The sequence below is a fragment of the Harpia harpyja genome, chromosome 1 (assembly GCF_026419915.1).
Source record: "Harpia harpyja isolate bHarHar1 chromosome 1, bHarHar1 primary haplotype, whole genome shotgun sequence".
In the NCBI taxonomy this organism is placed as follows: Eukaryota; Metazoa; Chordata; class Aves; order Accipitriformes; family Accipitridae; genus Harpia; species Harpia harpyja.
This window is the reverse complement of record NC_068940.1, coordinates 87,379,585-87,394,969: the sequence shown is the minus strand read 5'-3', so window position 1 is coordinate 87,394,969 and position 15,385 is coordinate 87,379,585. Positions and strand designations below refer to the sequence as shown.

The window sequence follows — 15,385 nt, the reverse complement described above, 5'->3', positions numbered from 1 at the left end:
GTTAGTTTCAATATGTCTTTAGCAAGTTATGTACTGTATTTCTCTTCAGAAGGAGAGACAAAGAAATGAAAGCAACGCTGCTCTTCATTCTTTCCAGACCTACATAGACTGTTTGTCCATAGCAGGAACGTACCTGTTGGAGGCAGTGCTGTGGGTTCCGCTGGTAAAAACTCCTGGGATGTTAAGCACTCTCTGGAAAACGTGAGGTCATCGAGTGCTATGCCATCTTTGGGACCTCTTCCAGCTATCCCTTCAAAGACAACTTGGAAATCTTCATCTCCATCTCCAGCCAGGATCAGTGCCTTGCGCTGCCAGAAATTTCCCTGGTTTCCGGTAAGATTAAGGAGAACTTTTTCATGTTTCGCTGTAGTCCTCTGGTAGACAATCAATGATCCAATGTGAGCTCCATACATATGGTAATAGAAAAGTACCTGTAAGCAAGGACAGAGCATCAAGTATACAATAGGTGACTTCAGACACATTCTGCTATTGTATTTACCCTAATTATTAAATTGAGCATCATTAGTAGCATTCAGAAGAGCCCTTAATTTTACTGATTGAAAAACAATTGAATTAAAATGCACACAAGAAGACTTAATAGTGAAAATTTTTTAACTATTCCATAAGCCAAACTTTGAAGCCAGCATTACAATACTGTGAGAGGTGATCTTGCATCCCTTTGAGTAACTCTTGCATGTAGATGTAAAAGAATGAAATGCTTGATAAGGAAACAGAGGAATGGAGCAGTGTCATTTACAATGGGAAGTAGCTTCAGTTTACTGAACACTTTTCTGGTTATAAATGTGTTTGTGCTAGATTATGGAGTGTGTAATTAGAAAATAGTCTTCTCTAATATGGGAGCAAAACTTCTACCTGGACTGCAGAAATGTAAAACAATAGCTAAAAAAAAACATAAGAGGTCCTTGGATTAGAAAACTCTGATTTATTTTTTTTTTTTTTTAGTAAAAATGGGGGAAACAAATTACGAAGTAGAAAAGTAAGATCAAGTACATACAGAACATAAAAAAAAAAAAAAACACACAAAAAATCACCATGAAGAGTCATCACCATTAACTGTGCTCTCAGTTATTTTCAGTTCAAGACCAACAAAGGAATACTTGTATTTGATCAAATTAATACTTAACCTAGTTCAAAATCTTATTTCTGACAAAGATCAGAATATCTCCAAGAATGATGCAGGAACCTGAAAGAAGGCAATTCATGCTATCATATGCAAGAACATGTCTATAGCTCAAATTTCGTCCTAGTTTAATGCATAGCACAAGCCCTAAAGAATGAAAACTCTATCTTATTTATTATGGCTATAAAAACGTAATAGAGAATATTATGATACCCACGTAAATGTAAAGTCACGTCCCTTTGTGTTACCTGGTGCTATAGGAATTCATAGGCTCCTGCAGCCTATTGCCTTGCATAAATATACTATTTTTTTACAAAAAAACCACATTTCTATTTAATTGATTTTCTCTGATTATTGATTAACAAAGCCACCAAGGGCTTTGTGTTATAATTGTTTTGAAAGTTTAATTACATTCACTTTCAAAATATTTCCTGTGCAATGAAGTAGTTAAATATAACTTTTATAAGTCAGTTTTCTTGTAGGGAAATATTTCTATTCACCTGCCCATTTCCTGTCCTGCAACTACTCTGTTTCTCTTAAAATCCTTCTTTAAATGAGGTTTGTCTAGTCAAATATTGTGTATATCTTTAAACTATAGTGATTTTCACATTTTTAGGATTAATCTCTATTTCTTTTTACTACTGCTGAATTTTGTTTGATTTTCTGTCATTAAGTTCTGAGCAGACATTTTCATAGAACTGCCCACCACACTGCTCCTGATTAGCTACAGTTCTTTGCAAAACTACCAGACTGTATTTTGTATGTTTGCCTTTTTTTTATGATCATTGAACTCATATCCCGCTCTCCCCAGGCCCCAACATTACTTTCTGGACTTCACACTTACTTGCAATACCTTTATCTCAATTACACTGAATAATTTTATATATTGGAGTCAACATACTGGTCTTCTGTTCCATTACATCATTTATAGATATATCATATAGTAGTAATGCCATCTTGATAACAGCTATGCACAAATTTAATTTTAAGCATGTATCCAAGTCCCTTCAGGGCTGAGGCCCCACATTACTCAGGCTTGAATTATAATGCATGTGAAATATTAATTCCCATACTTAATTTGCTTTGCATCAGAACATAGGCTAGCTCTCTAGTCTTAGTTCTCCAAGGTTCTCTGGATTTTTCATTCATCACTTGGCTACTTAATCTTTTCAGGTCTGTCCTGAAGAATTTATCACAGATTTTTGAAAACTAAAAGAATTATAACAACTGGTTCTGTTTGTAACTAGTTTTCTGATACTGAAATAAATTTGGAAAGTTTACAGTGCTAAAATATACAGAAAATACAATACTTGGAAAAGCAAACAAACAGCCCCCTCCACACACACTTTCTACCATACATACCATAAAGGAACTGCTGATGTTAGTGACATCTTTCATATTTTTTATTAAAATTCTTTGATTTCATTCTTAAATTCCCTCAGAACACAATGTAAGCCATATGGTTTTGGTTATTTATTACAACTAAATTTAAGACTTTGTTCCACCACCATCTTTTTTGGCACCATAGACTGCAACAATGTTGCTTCAACATTGGTTCTAAGGAGCAGCTCTCAGGCTGGTATCTCTACACAATATCCTGCAGTGAATACTAATCCAAATAAGGTGTTTAAGGGTTTTTTTAAAGTATTTTCAACACAATTGCTTTATTATTCCACAATAGTATATACAGATTTCCTGGTTTTCTTATGGGTTGACTTTTCCAGATAGTATAATTAATCACTGATGCCCTCATGCAGAATTCTCCCTGTTCTTTCCCAGATTTCTTTTAGCATGGTCTCTCTTTCTACTTAGACAGTTTCCCTTGGATTTCTATTCTTTTTAATATGCAGCTTGGTTTGTGAAAGTCTTGTATACAAACAAACCACTTTTTTTCATGTATGTCCCTTTATACTTGCTGATGTAATTTGTTTTCTCTGCATAAAACTCTTGTCTCACCGACCTAAATGTATATTTTCCATTGATCTGAATGGGCGTAAAGATCCCAGACTAAGTCTATTGTAATATATGATGCAGCATTTGCTTCTCTAATAACTCATAGAAAGGAGAAAAATACTTTAAGGTACTGTCTGATCTGCTAAGGTGAAGGTCTGGGTCTTGAAATAATTTTTTTATTCATACAATTTCCTTTACCAGAAGTTTTGTTTCTCTTGGTCAGTTGCCTAAATGAAAGTTTCAGAACTGGTCAGAACCTTCAAAAAGCACTATAAAATGTCATAAATATGACTGACTGTTTCAAGCCATATCATAGGTGTAGAAGTTTTGTCTGAAGAAGACATAGACCCAGTGTTTTTTGTAAATAACTTTCAGCGTGACAAAAGTAATAGTTTCCAATAGTTATGTTTCAAGCATTTCATTGCATTTAATGTGTGATACTTCATAAATATTCAGATGTGAACCTGTCATTCTCAGTTATTCTGTATTTCTTTGCATATATGTTTTACTCTTCATAGACAGAAGTTAAATATTGGAAAAGTTATTTTTAAAGCATAAAACCAGATAAGGTTAAGAAAAAGATGTTTTCAAATATGATGCTAAAGAAAGAAGCAAACATCTCCAAGCTCATGTGAGCAGAATTTTTATATATATATATATATATATTTTAGGCAATAGAGAAAATTAACTTAGAAAAGATCAGACATGGCTCAAATTTTGAAGATATTTTATAATGGCTAGATTAAGTTTTGCTACTGACATATTGAAATTAGTCAAGCTTTGTTTGGATCATAAAATCCAGCCATTTATGTTTAATACTTCCTGATTTTCTTATCTATAAAAAATTTTGGAAGTTTTCAAACAGCCAGAAGAATTTCAGTTGAATGAACCGCTTAGAAATCTCAAGCATAAGTAGAACTCCTTCCAAGTTTCAGACAAACTCTTTACAGGTTTTGATTTTCCTCATGAGTAGTGAGTATGAGATAAATGGAACTAGAGGCAAATGACTGGACATTTTGAACAGAGGTGTCATCTGCATATACAGTAAAACTGTTTAGTATTATTTCAGTTTAAGACAACCTTCATTTGATGAGCATAGTGCAGTGATCACACAAGCAGTTCAATTCAAAGGCTTTTTAATAGATGACTCCTCTTCACCAAGATTATCATCTTGAGAGAGTGAGTTATTAGATAGATGTATGTGTAAAGGTGAACTTGCAAAATGAGACCACTGGGGACAAAAATCTAATGTAAAATTACTATATATCCTATTTTACAGGCAGAAACTCAATAAAGTTTTACATCTTCCATAAATATAAAGACACTGACATAATCTGTCAGACAAGTTACTGGACCAGTATCTGCAACAAACTGATGGAGTAAGAATTCCAAGTGTGGCATCAGTACTGGAGATGCTCCAAATGCTGGAGAGCAAAGTGGTTAATTTATGGTCAGATCATTAGAGAGCTCTTGAACTTATTTAACTGGGTGAAGTTAGATAGCCAACAAATATTCCTGTTGCCAAGTTAAACAGATCTTCGTATGTTAATAGCAAAATAATTAGCAAAATAATAGCTTGAATGTTCTTTTTACTCACAATAGTTTCAAAATTCTTTACCCTAGATTCTAGGCTGGCATATGACTTAGACCACTTTGCACTTTTTCACACTTCCTGTCAACTCTAATAACTCACAGAATGGAGTAAAACAGTTTTAGGGACTGTCTGATCTGTTAGGATGAAGTTCTGGGTGTTAATTAACTATTTGAGAGATTAATTCATTGCTCAAATCAAACGTTGAAATAACTTCATATACTAATACATCCTTTTTGTCTTCACGAGGTGTGATGGTCTGAGAAATTATGGTCAATGTCTCAAACATTCATTAAAGAACTTTGGTGGAGAAAATGGCCTCTGTAAAAACGTTGGAGTTTTGTGAACAGGACAATGTGGCCGGAGGAGAGGACCCCACGGAGGGTGGGACCACGCCTCTCCAAAGCTGCAATTCCTTATTTTAAGTGACCAGGAGAAGGAGCACAGCATATGTGCCTGGAGGAGGGGGCCCCACAGAGGATGGGACCGTGCTTCTATCTTAAGCGGTCATGCCAGCAGGGCAAGAGAGGCAACTCCCCAATGAAACCCCCAAAGCTCACTAACCGATTCCAGAGAACCCTAGGAGTGGGACTGCGCGTGTCGAGACCACCGACTAACGCACTATAAAAGAAGGGAGAAGGAGTTCTTAACACATGCCCTCTGGAACTGGATCTCTACACTGGCTGGACCAACACTGGACCCAGGACTGGTGAAACCCTTTTCTTCTCTTTCTTTCTTTGTCTCTCTCTCCCTCCCTCTTTTTCTTCTCTCTTTTCCACAGTCCCTACAACTCATCCTTTTAAACACAAACTGTTGACCAAGTCTGAGACTAGGAGTGGATCTAGCTGCCCCTGGGCTCCTCTTTGAGAAGGAGTCCAGAATGCAAGAGGGTCTGTTCTGAACCTCGTGACTCAACAGGAGAGCTCTCCTTCTGACACAGTTTCTTGTTCCTTTTTCTGTTTCTTTTTCTACACCTCCCTTCTCTTTTCAAACAGCGGCTTAATGACATGTTACAAAGTTTATATTGATAAGTTCACTTGTACTTGGGCAAGGTTAGCTAGGTTGAATAAATGTTGATTGTTGTTTGAACTCCCCTGGTGTTGTTTCACCTTAATTCTGACAAAGGTAATCCACCAACCTGAGTCGCTCCAACTTTGGGATGTGACACCAGGTCTTTTTTTTTTTTTTTTTCTTCCAGAAAAAATTCTTCTTCACTTCTTCAATTCTGGAAATCCATTCCCAAATTTACCCTGAAAATGTTAAGTCATTCCTGCCTTGCTAATTTTCTAAAGTCTTTATAAATTTTCTTTTGCTAATTTTCCAAAGGCTAAAAGTACCACTTCCCCTCCCACAGCAGCTCCATTTATGCACACTATTCCTCTCCAGGTAAATAATATATAGAGATATTTCTTTAGCTCTATTTCTAACTACTATTTTTAAATTATTACCAGTTTTATCAGTAATTAGAATTATTGGCAGCTATCAATGTTTAAACTTCCATTGTGTGTTTGACACTGATGTTAGACACTGAGATACCACTCATTTTTGCCTTGACACTTAAAGACTGTGAAAATTTGGAAAAATACCATTTCAAAGCAGTGCATAGTTCAACTTTCTGCAAAATTCACTTTTTCAGCATGTTGTTCCTGCAGCAGATTCTGATAGATGTGTCCTGAAAGATGTCTTATGAAACTACAAGTTACTATTTTAGTAAAAACTATATATAAAAGATATATCAAAGCTAGAAAACTTTTAAATCCAGGTTTGCAAAGAAATGATGAAGCTCAAATCACTACAATGTGCTGTAGTGTTTCGGAAAATAAGGGCTGATTTTTCTCCATTCTCTAGAGGAGAGCCAGTGACAAAGCATTCTGTCATGCTTCCTTCTGTTTGCAGTTGTAACCTTTCCAGGGCAATTGTTACTGTATTTATACACATTTTCTCTACAAAAACACAAACCATTACATAGTTGTATGCTACTTAGGGTGAGTGTCGCATAAGACTTATTCTAAATCAGACACTGCATTCACTGTCAACTTTACCTGAATCTCCCAGAGTACTTATTTACTTACAGAACTCATTCTTCTCCCACAGCAAGATACATGTTTTCTTATGATTTCAAGGAAATAAGATCAGGCCCTGACTCTTCTACACCATGCTTGTTTTTTCTCAAGAAATATTTCAGTGATCATATTTATTTATTTTAGGAGTATTATCTTGGTGCAATCTAGAAATCAAATTCTGCATTCCTGCTAGTACCACACCCCCACATACCTTGCAGTTTTTATTCCTTCTGCTTAGGACAGGACTAGAAATCCTAGCTTTCTGTCCTGGTAGCTGAAGAAATGAACTCTTTATAAAAATATAATGCCCAGATGGCTCTTGCAATGTATGATCAGTAGCTGGTCCAGTGCCCATTTTTGTAGTACTGCTAGTTCTGAGGTTCCAGTCAAAATCGTCATTTTCATCTTGCTTCCATTCACAGAGATCAAACTCAAAATTGCAATGCCCAATAGATGTACCTGAAAGACATTTACACACACATGAAAAGACATTTCTTTTTTTTTCAAGAAGTTAATTAGGTACATGTACTGCAATGTAGTACTCAAATCCATTAAAAAAAAAAAGCTTCAATATAAAAAAATAATATCCATGTATCTTATTAAACAGAGCATTTTTAATGTTCTAGGAAATAATAATAGGATAGGATAAAACTGCATATATATGAGGTAGGTCTCTGTGCTCTCATTATTATAGTCAGAAGTCCTTGGTATAAAAGTAACCAAATATAGCAATCTATTTTATGTCAAGCTGAATAGCTCTTTAGGGCCTTACAGGCAGAGGTCAATTGGTGCCCTCCATAGGACATCCAAGACATCTGCAGAAAACTAGCCTCTTTTTGGAGGAACATATTAAAGTCAGGTGGAAATTATAACAAATGCCTATATTTAGGGAACAGAAGCCCAGCCGAATGAATGTATTGAGCACCACAAAGAAACAGCCTCCATACAGACACATGTAGGTAAAACATAAAGGTAGGTGTGCTAACTTTGAGCTGAATCACGCCCATAGTTAGTTTACTTTTGCATGTTTCCAGAAGACTTCACACATGTATTTTCTTAGCCAATATGCAAACATAGATGATTATTTACATTTCTCCTTAAATTGTATTTAATGTCTAGAAAAAGAGAAAGCTGTCATAATTTTGGTTGATTTTTATATGAAACAACATGTATGGTCTTTACCGATTTTCCAATCCTGAATGTCAAAATAGCCAGCATGTTGAGTCAACTGTCTACATAAATTAAGGTTAAGTCAATTGCACCACTCCAGAAGTTTAAGCTGTGTATATTTTTTCTTCTATGCGTCTATAACTTCATTATAATGATTACCAAGTAACACTAAACTTGCTGGAGTTTCAGCAGAGCCTTCAAGAGACTTTTGACTGTGCCCTGAATATTCTTACTGTTATTGCTGGAAAGGAAAGTGCTTTGAAGATAAATTTGGAAACTGTATGGATCATTTGGTCTGACAATATAAGAAATGACAAAAGCTCTCTCATAAAACGTAAACAGAACCTGAGCCTCTTCTGGGGTCTGATAAAGTTCAGCTGCTTAAAAGTAGCTTTATTTAATTGGCAGCTGGTCAGAAGCTTCAGTAATGAGGCCAAGGAGCTAAAATTCATGGAGTCTACACATGGACCAAAACAGTACAGACAGCTACCTCTAAAATTGCAGGCTGAAATCAGATGAAAGATTTGTTCCTTGTATTTTTCTTTGTGGAGGTCATAAGGATGAAAAAGAAGCTAGAAACTTTTTCTTAAAAATATGGACTATTTAGCAAAAATAGCTTCACTGTCTTCTACCTTTGTCTGCAAATATGATGCCATGTGAAATAACAATTAAAAAGACCCCAAACCTGATGTTTATAAATGATACAATTATCATTTATGCAAAACATAGATTGTAGTTTACCTCAACTGAATGCAACTGCCCATAAAATTTGTCACTCCTCATCTTTTACCATATGATCATTTAGTTACTTGATATTTCAGGATCCTAGTTAAAGAAATTCCTTCAGTTACTTACAAATTCCATCTTGAGTCAATAAAATTTGTGCATGCAACTGACCATTTTATTTTAAAGGCCTGTTTTCAAGAATCAAGACCTTAAGGCATGAGCAGTGAACATCGCTCCTAATTATTGCATGTTACCTAATCTAAATTTAGATGTCCTTATAGGATCTCTATAGTCAACAAAGAAAAATACTTATATCTATAGGACATTTTATCCAATCTGACTCAAACAACCAATTTTAAATTACAAAAACTTCAGCCTGGAAGTGGGTCACTCCACTGATGAAAAAGAGAACTTAGGTAGCCTGCTTAGAAACTCAAGTTACAGAAGATGACTGTGCACTTGTGTATTAAATCTTTGGTAGTAGACACTTCTATGAAGAACTTCACCGTGAGGGGGGTGAGACACTGGAACAGGTTGCCCAGAGAGGTTGTGGATGCCCCATCCCTGGAAGTGTTCAAGGCCAGGTTGGATGGGGCTTTAAGCAACCTGGTCTAGTGAAAACTGTCCCTGCCCATGGCAGGGGGGTTGGAACTAGGTGATCTTTAAGGTCCCTCCCAACCCAAACCAGTCTATGATTCTATGAACTCTTCTTGGTAATGAAGTACAGAAGCAAAGCTAATCCTTTTGTCTGTGGAGCTGAATTAGTCTACTGGATGAGAACTTAATAATTTAAGAAAAACACTTAACAGTAGGTATGGGAATTGTATTATACTGATCACAAAAGATCTAATGAATCTTTTTGTAATAAACTAAGTAATTAAGTGGAGCAAAATTTAAACTATTTTAAGTCATATTATTCCCAACAGCTATGCCTCGATGAACAAGAAGTACAGAGCTATAGGACCAGATCTGTAGAGCAAAACACCTGATCCTGAGGACCTGATGACTTTTAAGGGGGTAGCAGAGGAAAGATGACTGAGGGGGCATAGACTGGTCCTGTGGGCTGAATGACCACTAGTGGTTAGAACACATTTGATGCCCTCCTGGAGCTCATCTTTCTATTTTCTAATGAAAGGAGCCTAGTTCATATGCTTGAGCACACTCTACAATGCAAACCAGATCACAATAAATAGGAATAACTGAGAGATTTGCTTCAGAAGCACACTGATGAGCTAAACCAAACATTAATCAAGCTCAGACAAAACCAAACATCTACCAAGTACAGCCACCTGCACTGGCACTAATCCATATTTCAGACTGGAAAAACGCTACTGCCCCACAGCATTTTTCACAAAAATTAGTTTACTAGATCTCATAAAACACCATTTCTACCTCAAGGAGGCATACTCAACTCAATCTAACCAGAGCTGCCTCAGAGACCTTCCTCTGATACACTGCTAACCTCAAGCAGCATAAGGCGAACCTCAGCAGTTTCTGAACAAGGTTGAAGGAGTGCTACCAGCCACTACCTCTCCAGCACTGTTGTGGTCTATTTTGTTCTCATATACTTGTAGTAAGAAAATTGTACTAGTGATTTGCTTAAAGAAAACTACGAGCATGGATCACTCATTCAGTATCTAATGGAATAATTTCTAAACATTTGATGAATCAGTATATCTGTTAAAATGTATACTTGACTTATTTTATGGCACTGACGTCATGCAACTAGCTAAAAAGAGCCCTCTACAAAGCAAACAAGACCAAGACACAGATGTCTCCATAGTAATTTAACAGCTTTATGAGGCATAGCTTATATCTCAGCAGCACTGGCTTTGTCTAGACATTGCTAATTAGACTGGGTGAGTATCATCCTGTGATAAAGTCCTATTAACATTCTGAAGTTTCAGGAGAGATTAGGGACTAGTTTCTTTCAACAAGGTGCGAAAGATTTCATTAACTAAGATATGATGACTCTGTGCACATAGCAAACCACACCCACAGTTAGAGCTAGTGATCCTGGAAGGCCTACTGCTAAAAGGTACTTTGGAGCTGCACAGTTTTCATGTCTTTTAAACGCAATTGCCATGCCTGGACAAAACTGCCCATTTCTTGTTTCCTGTGCTTTGATCTATCATGCTTTGCCCTACTAAAGCTTTCCCCAGGCTTCTGAGTTTGAGGTTTTCAAGCTACCGTTCTATGGTTCAGCAGTGAGGAAACAACTTCTTCTCTGATGGCTGCAAGGAATGGAAAAAAACTTCACAAAGAGTGGAAATATGTGTTTCCTATCATTATGTTCTCTTTGGAGGCAGCCTGCCTCATGAAAAAGCTGGGAAAATGGAACTAGCATTTTTCTGTTAAGTATATTTTCATCAAGTGCTATATTATGTATTTCTACGGCAGAGGCAGCACCAATAGAAGAAACCCCAAATTCTCCAGCACACAGTAAAAATTTAAAGCACCATACCTTTTTCAAAACTGAAAAAATAAAAGGAAAAAAAGGAAAGCAAAAATTAATCCTGACACTATTATTGAAAATGCTATTAAATAAAGCACTCCCAGACCTAACAAAGTCATAACTGGTCACTAAGCATTTTATAGCATAATTAGACACTATGAAATGAGATTAATCTTTTATCTGAGGCAAAATCCATGCTGATATGGAAGTTTCACCCCAGTAATAACCCCTGTGCTCTTAAGGCTCCATAATACTTCATTGTAAAGCTTCCTCTTAAAATGCAGTCAGGAAAGTTCTTTTCTTATTTTTTTTTTAATAATTTTTTACTTTTTTTTTTAACTTAAAAATAATAAGTAAAAAAAGCACTTTACAGGAAAGCATTTTCTTTGTGGGACTGTTTCAGTTCATCTCTTTACCAATGGGGAATCAGAATGAAATACTTATTTTAGGGAGTTGCCAAGCTAAATCCTATCAATCTGCTTGAACCATCTTGCCCCTAATGCTTCTGTCTTTACTTGGCTGATGGTGCTTCATGGGAAATACAGACAATCCAGAAAACTCAAAAAAGTCATGGGTAAAGAGCTTTTAACTATTTCAGAAAATAAAAGCCAAAATATGAGAATCTTTTTCAACAGAGTAATTCCAGCTTGATATACTCTTCATTTTTAGTTGCAGAAGATCTGAATAGGTCCCCGTGTAGCTTAGTGACATGCTATTCCTGGTTTGGAAATCACTGAGAAGTTTAATAGTATGAAAATAATTTGCAAAACATGGTCCCTTTGCCACGTACCTTAGCTTAATAGGCTATCAGCATACTTTTGCTTCATAGAATTGTATTCACTGAGAATCTGATAAACTGTATTCATAATCTCAATAAAAATGAGGCAACTATTCACACAGTACCAAACAATGCAGATTTGATTGTGTGAGCATTTCCCACAATTGTACTAGAAAAAATAAAGTCTTAGTACTATATATTGTGAACCATTTCTCCAGAGGAGAACCCATTTGATATGAAACATCATTCTCTGAATGCGATACTACAGATGATGTTTCTTGATATGTCTTGTAAAACCAAAATTGTACAGTATTCAGATTTAAATGATTTGCTAAGAGACCTGACAATCCTTGAAATATCAAAGGAGGTAGGTCCCTCATATCCCAAAGGTATTACATTTGAAGTATTTTTTTCAGGTTTAATACATTCCTTTCATATGGAAAGCAGGAGATTTTTATTCTGCTTTTAAAGACAGCTGCTTTCTGAATTATTTTAAGAAATTCACTAACAGCTTTTTTTATTTGCTATCATATGATTTCAAATTAAATAATAGTAATTTAAAAATCCTTAAAAGCTAAGGAATAGAATTAAATTATTACCTTCTTGTTTGCTTTCTTAGCTGATGAGCTGCCAAAAGTATTGAAGTAATAACAATTCACAGCAGGGACAGTTATTTATGATAATTATATTAAAAAATCTACCATACTTACTGCAAATAGCAGGGCTCTCATCTGAGTTATCTGCACAGTCATTTACAAAATCACACAGACTATCCTTTGGGATGCAATACTTGTTGGCACATGTGAATTCCTCTGATGTGCAAGGTCTGCCTGGGATGACCAAAGGGGAACAATCTTCAAAGGTAATATCATCCATTGCCACGTCTCCCATGTAACTGACACCATGTTTTGCCCTGAAAACAACCTAATAAAAATTGCAGAGCTATTACAGTAAGACACTGTTAAGATATATAAAAGCTTATACATGCAACATGAATAGCACACAGACTATGACGGTCCTTGCAAATCTGGAAATATGAAGTGGTCAGTTCTTGCTGTCAAAGCACAGTCCTATGAAAGTTTGTACTACTGATTGTACAGATCTGTCACTATAGTTACTGAAGGACCACCTTCTAACATCAACCAAGCACCAAAAAAAAAAAAAAGAAAGAAAATGAGCAACACAAACAGATACTAGTCCCCACTCATCCTGAATTAATAGCAAGGGTTCCACCTAATTCTGCAAAGTAAACATGAAAAAGACTAGTCTGAGTCATTCATCAGTTATTCCCATGAATGTGAAAAGAATGTTAGTTTCATTAAAAGCCTACCAAGACAGAAGTACCAGGGAATGTAACACATTTTTAAATATGTTCCTGGCTGTCTCTGTTTTTTTTATAAGGATGCAACTAAGCATGGCATACCCATGACTAAGTATCTCTAAGAGGCTTAGGAATCTGCTCATATTTCAAAGCTCAAGATCATCAAAGATCGTCAAGATCATCAAAGCTCAACATCATGCTCAAGATTCTTTTTCAAAAACCAGATGTAAAAGTACTAAACACTAAGGAGAAGGAAGTAGAATAGTTTAACCTGAGTTGGATTCAAGGATAGAAGGGATTCTTTGTCTTAAAAATGGATAGTCTGACACTGAAGGGGAGTGAGAAATCTCCAGAAACTTGTGTCCAGCTCAGATAACCAATCAGACATCCAAAAAGATGACTTTTGTTATTTGGAAGGGAAGGTACCGTATGTGTACAGGGCAAAAATGGAAATGAGGAGGTGAAGAACGCATACTGTAAAAGTACCTAAAACCAGCTGTCTAGGAAGCACATAATATAGGAGTACACACCTGAAAATTTGAACGAATTCCTAAGAACACTTCTGCTCTGTTCCACTGGGGACCTTGACTGCCACTTTGAGTCCACAGTTTAGAAGTCCTATTACTGGTTTTACAGAGTACCTAAAAAGGAAATAATTTTAGGTCACAAAAAATCTTTCCATTACCAACTCACTTTAGGTCCCTTAACTGTATATAAGAGTTCAAGAGTATCTTGTACAACTTATCTCTATACCACCATTAAATATCATAGAGTCATAGAATCATAGAATATCTGGAGTTGGAAGGGACCCAAAAGGATCACCAAGTCCAACTCCCTGCTCCTCGCAGGACTACCTAAAACTAAACCATATGACTAAGAGCGTTGTCCAGATGCTCCTTCAACTCTGACAGGTTTGGTGCCATGACCACCTGTTCCAGTGGCTGACCCCCCTCTCTAGTGAAGAACCTTTTCCTAAAGTCCTATCTGACACAAAGGGATTTGCCAGTGTAAATGGCTATTCTAAGAAAATAATGCTTTAAGATTTTCTGATATCCTCATAAACATACTCAGTCCAGAGCCTTATCTGGTCTAACTTATCCCATTAATTTATCCGGAGTGGCTAGCTGCAAATAAAAATTGCTCATTAATGGATCGGGATCCATTTGTAAAACATGGAAACAGCATTAACAGTAAGAGTTGCTGAAAAAAATATTCATGCATCCATTAGATTGCTCAATTCTGCGATAGACTTTCTTGTCCTGATTCTTATTAAATGTTTTTTTCTTCTACAAATAAAAACTTGTTCTTTTCTTCTAAAGACCAAATTTCATCTGTTTGGCAATGGAAGACTCATAAACACCCTTACCCCTGCAAACAGTCATTGAATTGGGGAAAGCTGACCCTTTTTGACATGAGCACAAAGTCCTAAATATGTTTTGCTCCAGCCTCTTCGGCATCCAAATTCAACTGAGCTGACAATAACAAGATGGGTGTTTGATGAACTGTGTCAAGCTGTGTCTCCAGCCAGTACTCACAGAGCTAAACGTCAGTTCGCTAGTTGCCTGAATCACTTCTGCTCTCAAGGATTTATTGCTACTGTGTGTAATCTTCTTAGGGCATCCCAGGCATTTTTCATCTTAATGAAAATAAAGGGGTTTTTGAAAATTTATGCAGTCCCATGAGTGTATATGATATTGCATAACAGGTAAGTTCTTCCAAGCAAACAGCAGATCCTCACACTGAAGAGCTTCCATTCCAGGGGAGCAAAAGAAACAGATGTAATATATTAAACTGAATAGAAAAACAAAGTGACATCTGACTTTATAGACAAGAACAGCTACCTGCAGAAGACATGAATTTTAAGGGAAAAAAAAATTGGAGAGAAAAGGGGATTACAGATATTATTTGAGAGAATAAAGGGTACTGAATAAGAAAAGGTTTTTCTTACACTCAAATACAAACTATATATTTATATGAATATACATGTGTGTGACTATACAGACACATACACACATGCTTTTACATGCACTGTAAATTACCTACTAAATTATAAATCCAAATCCTTAATCAGAAATTCATATTTTCTATCATATCATGCTAAAGGTTATAATTTTAAAGTTAAATATGGCCATAAATTTATGTGCTATTAAAATCCAAGGCTTTCCTGTACCCTAATGCACTTTGAAG

At 36.0% G+C, this 15,385-nt stretch overlaps 1 protein-coding gene across 1 annotated transcript in view; it reads right to left on the bottom strand.

Moving 5' to 3' along the window:
* Window positions 1-15,385, bottom strand: part of MALRD1 (MAM and LDL receptor class A domain containing 1) — a 296,040-nt gene that overhangs the window by 171,333 nt on the left and 109,322 nt on the right. The window contains exons 22-25 of the mRNA XM_052803955.1: window positions 13,729-13,839; window positions 12,588-12,801; window positions 6,960-7,207; window positions 134-431 (exon numbers count right to left, since the gene is read on the bottom strand). Coding sequence (XP_052659915.1) covers window positions 134-431; window positions 6,960-7,207; window positions 12,588-12,801; window positions 13,729-13,839 — 871 coding nt within the window. The remainder of the gene's footprint in view (window positions 1-133; window positions 432-6,959; window positions 7,208-12,587; window positions 12,802-13,728; window positions 13,840-15,385) is intronic.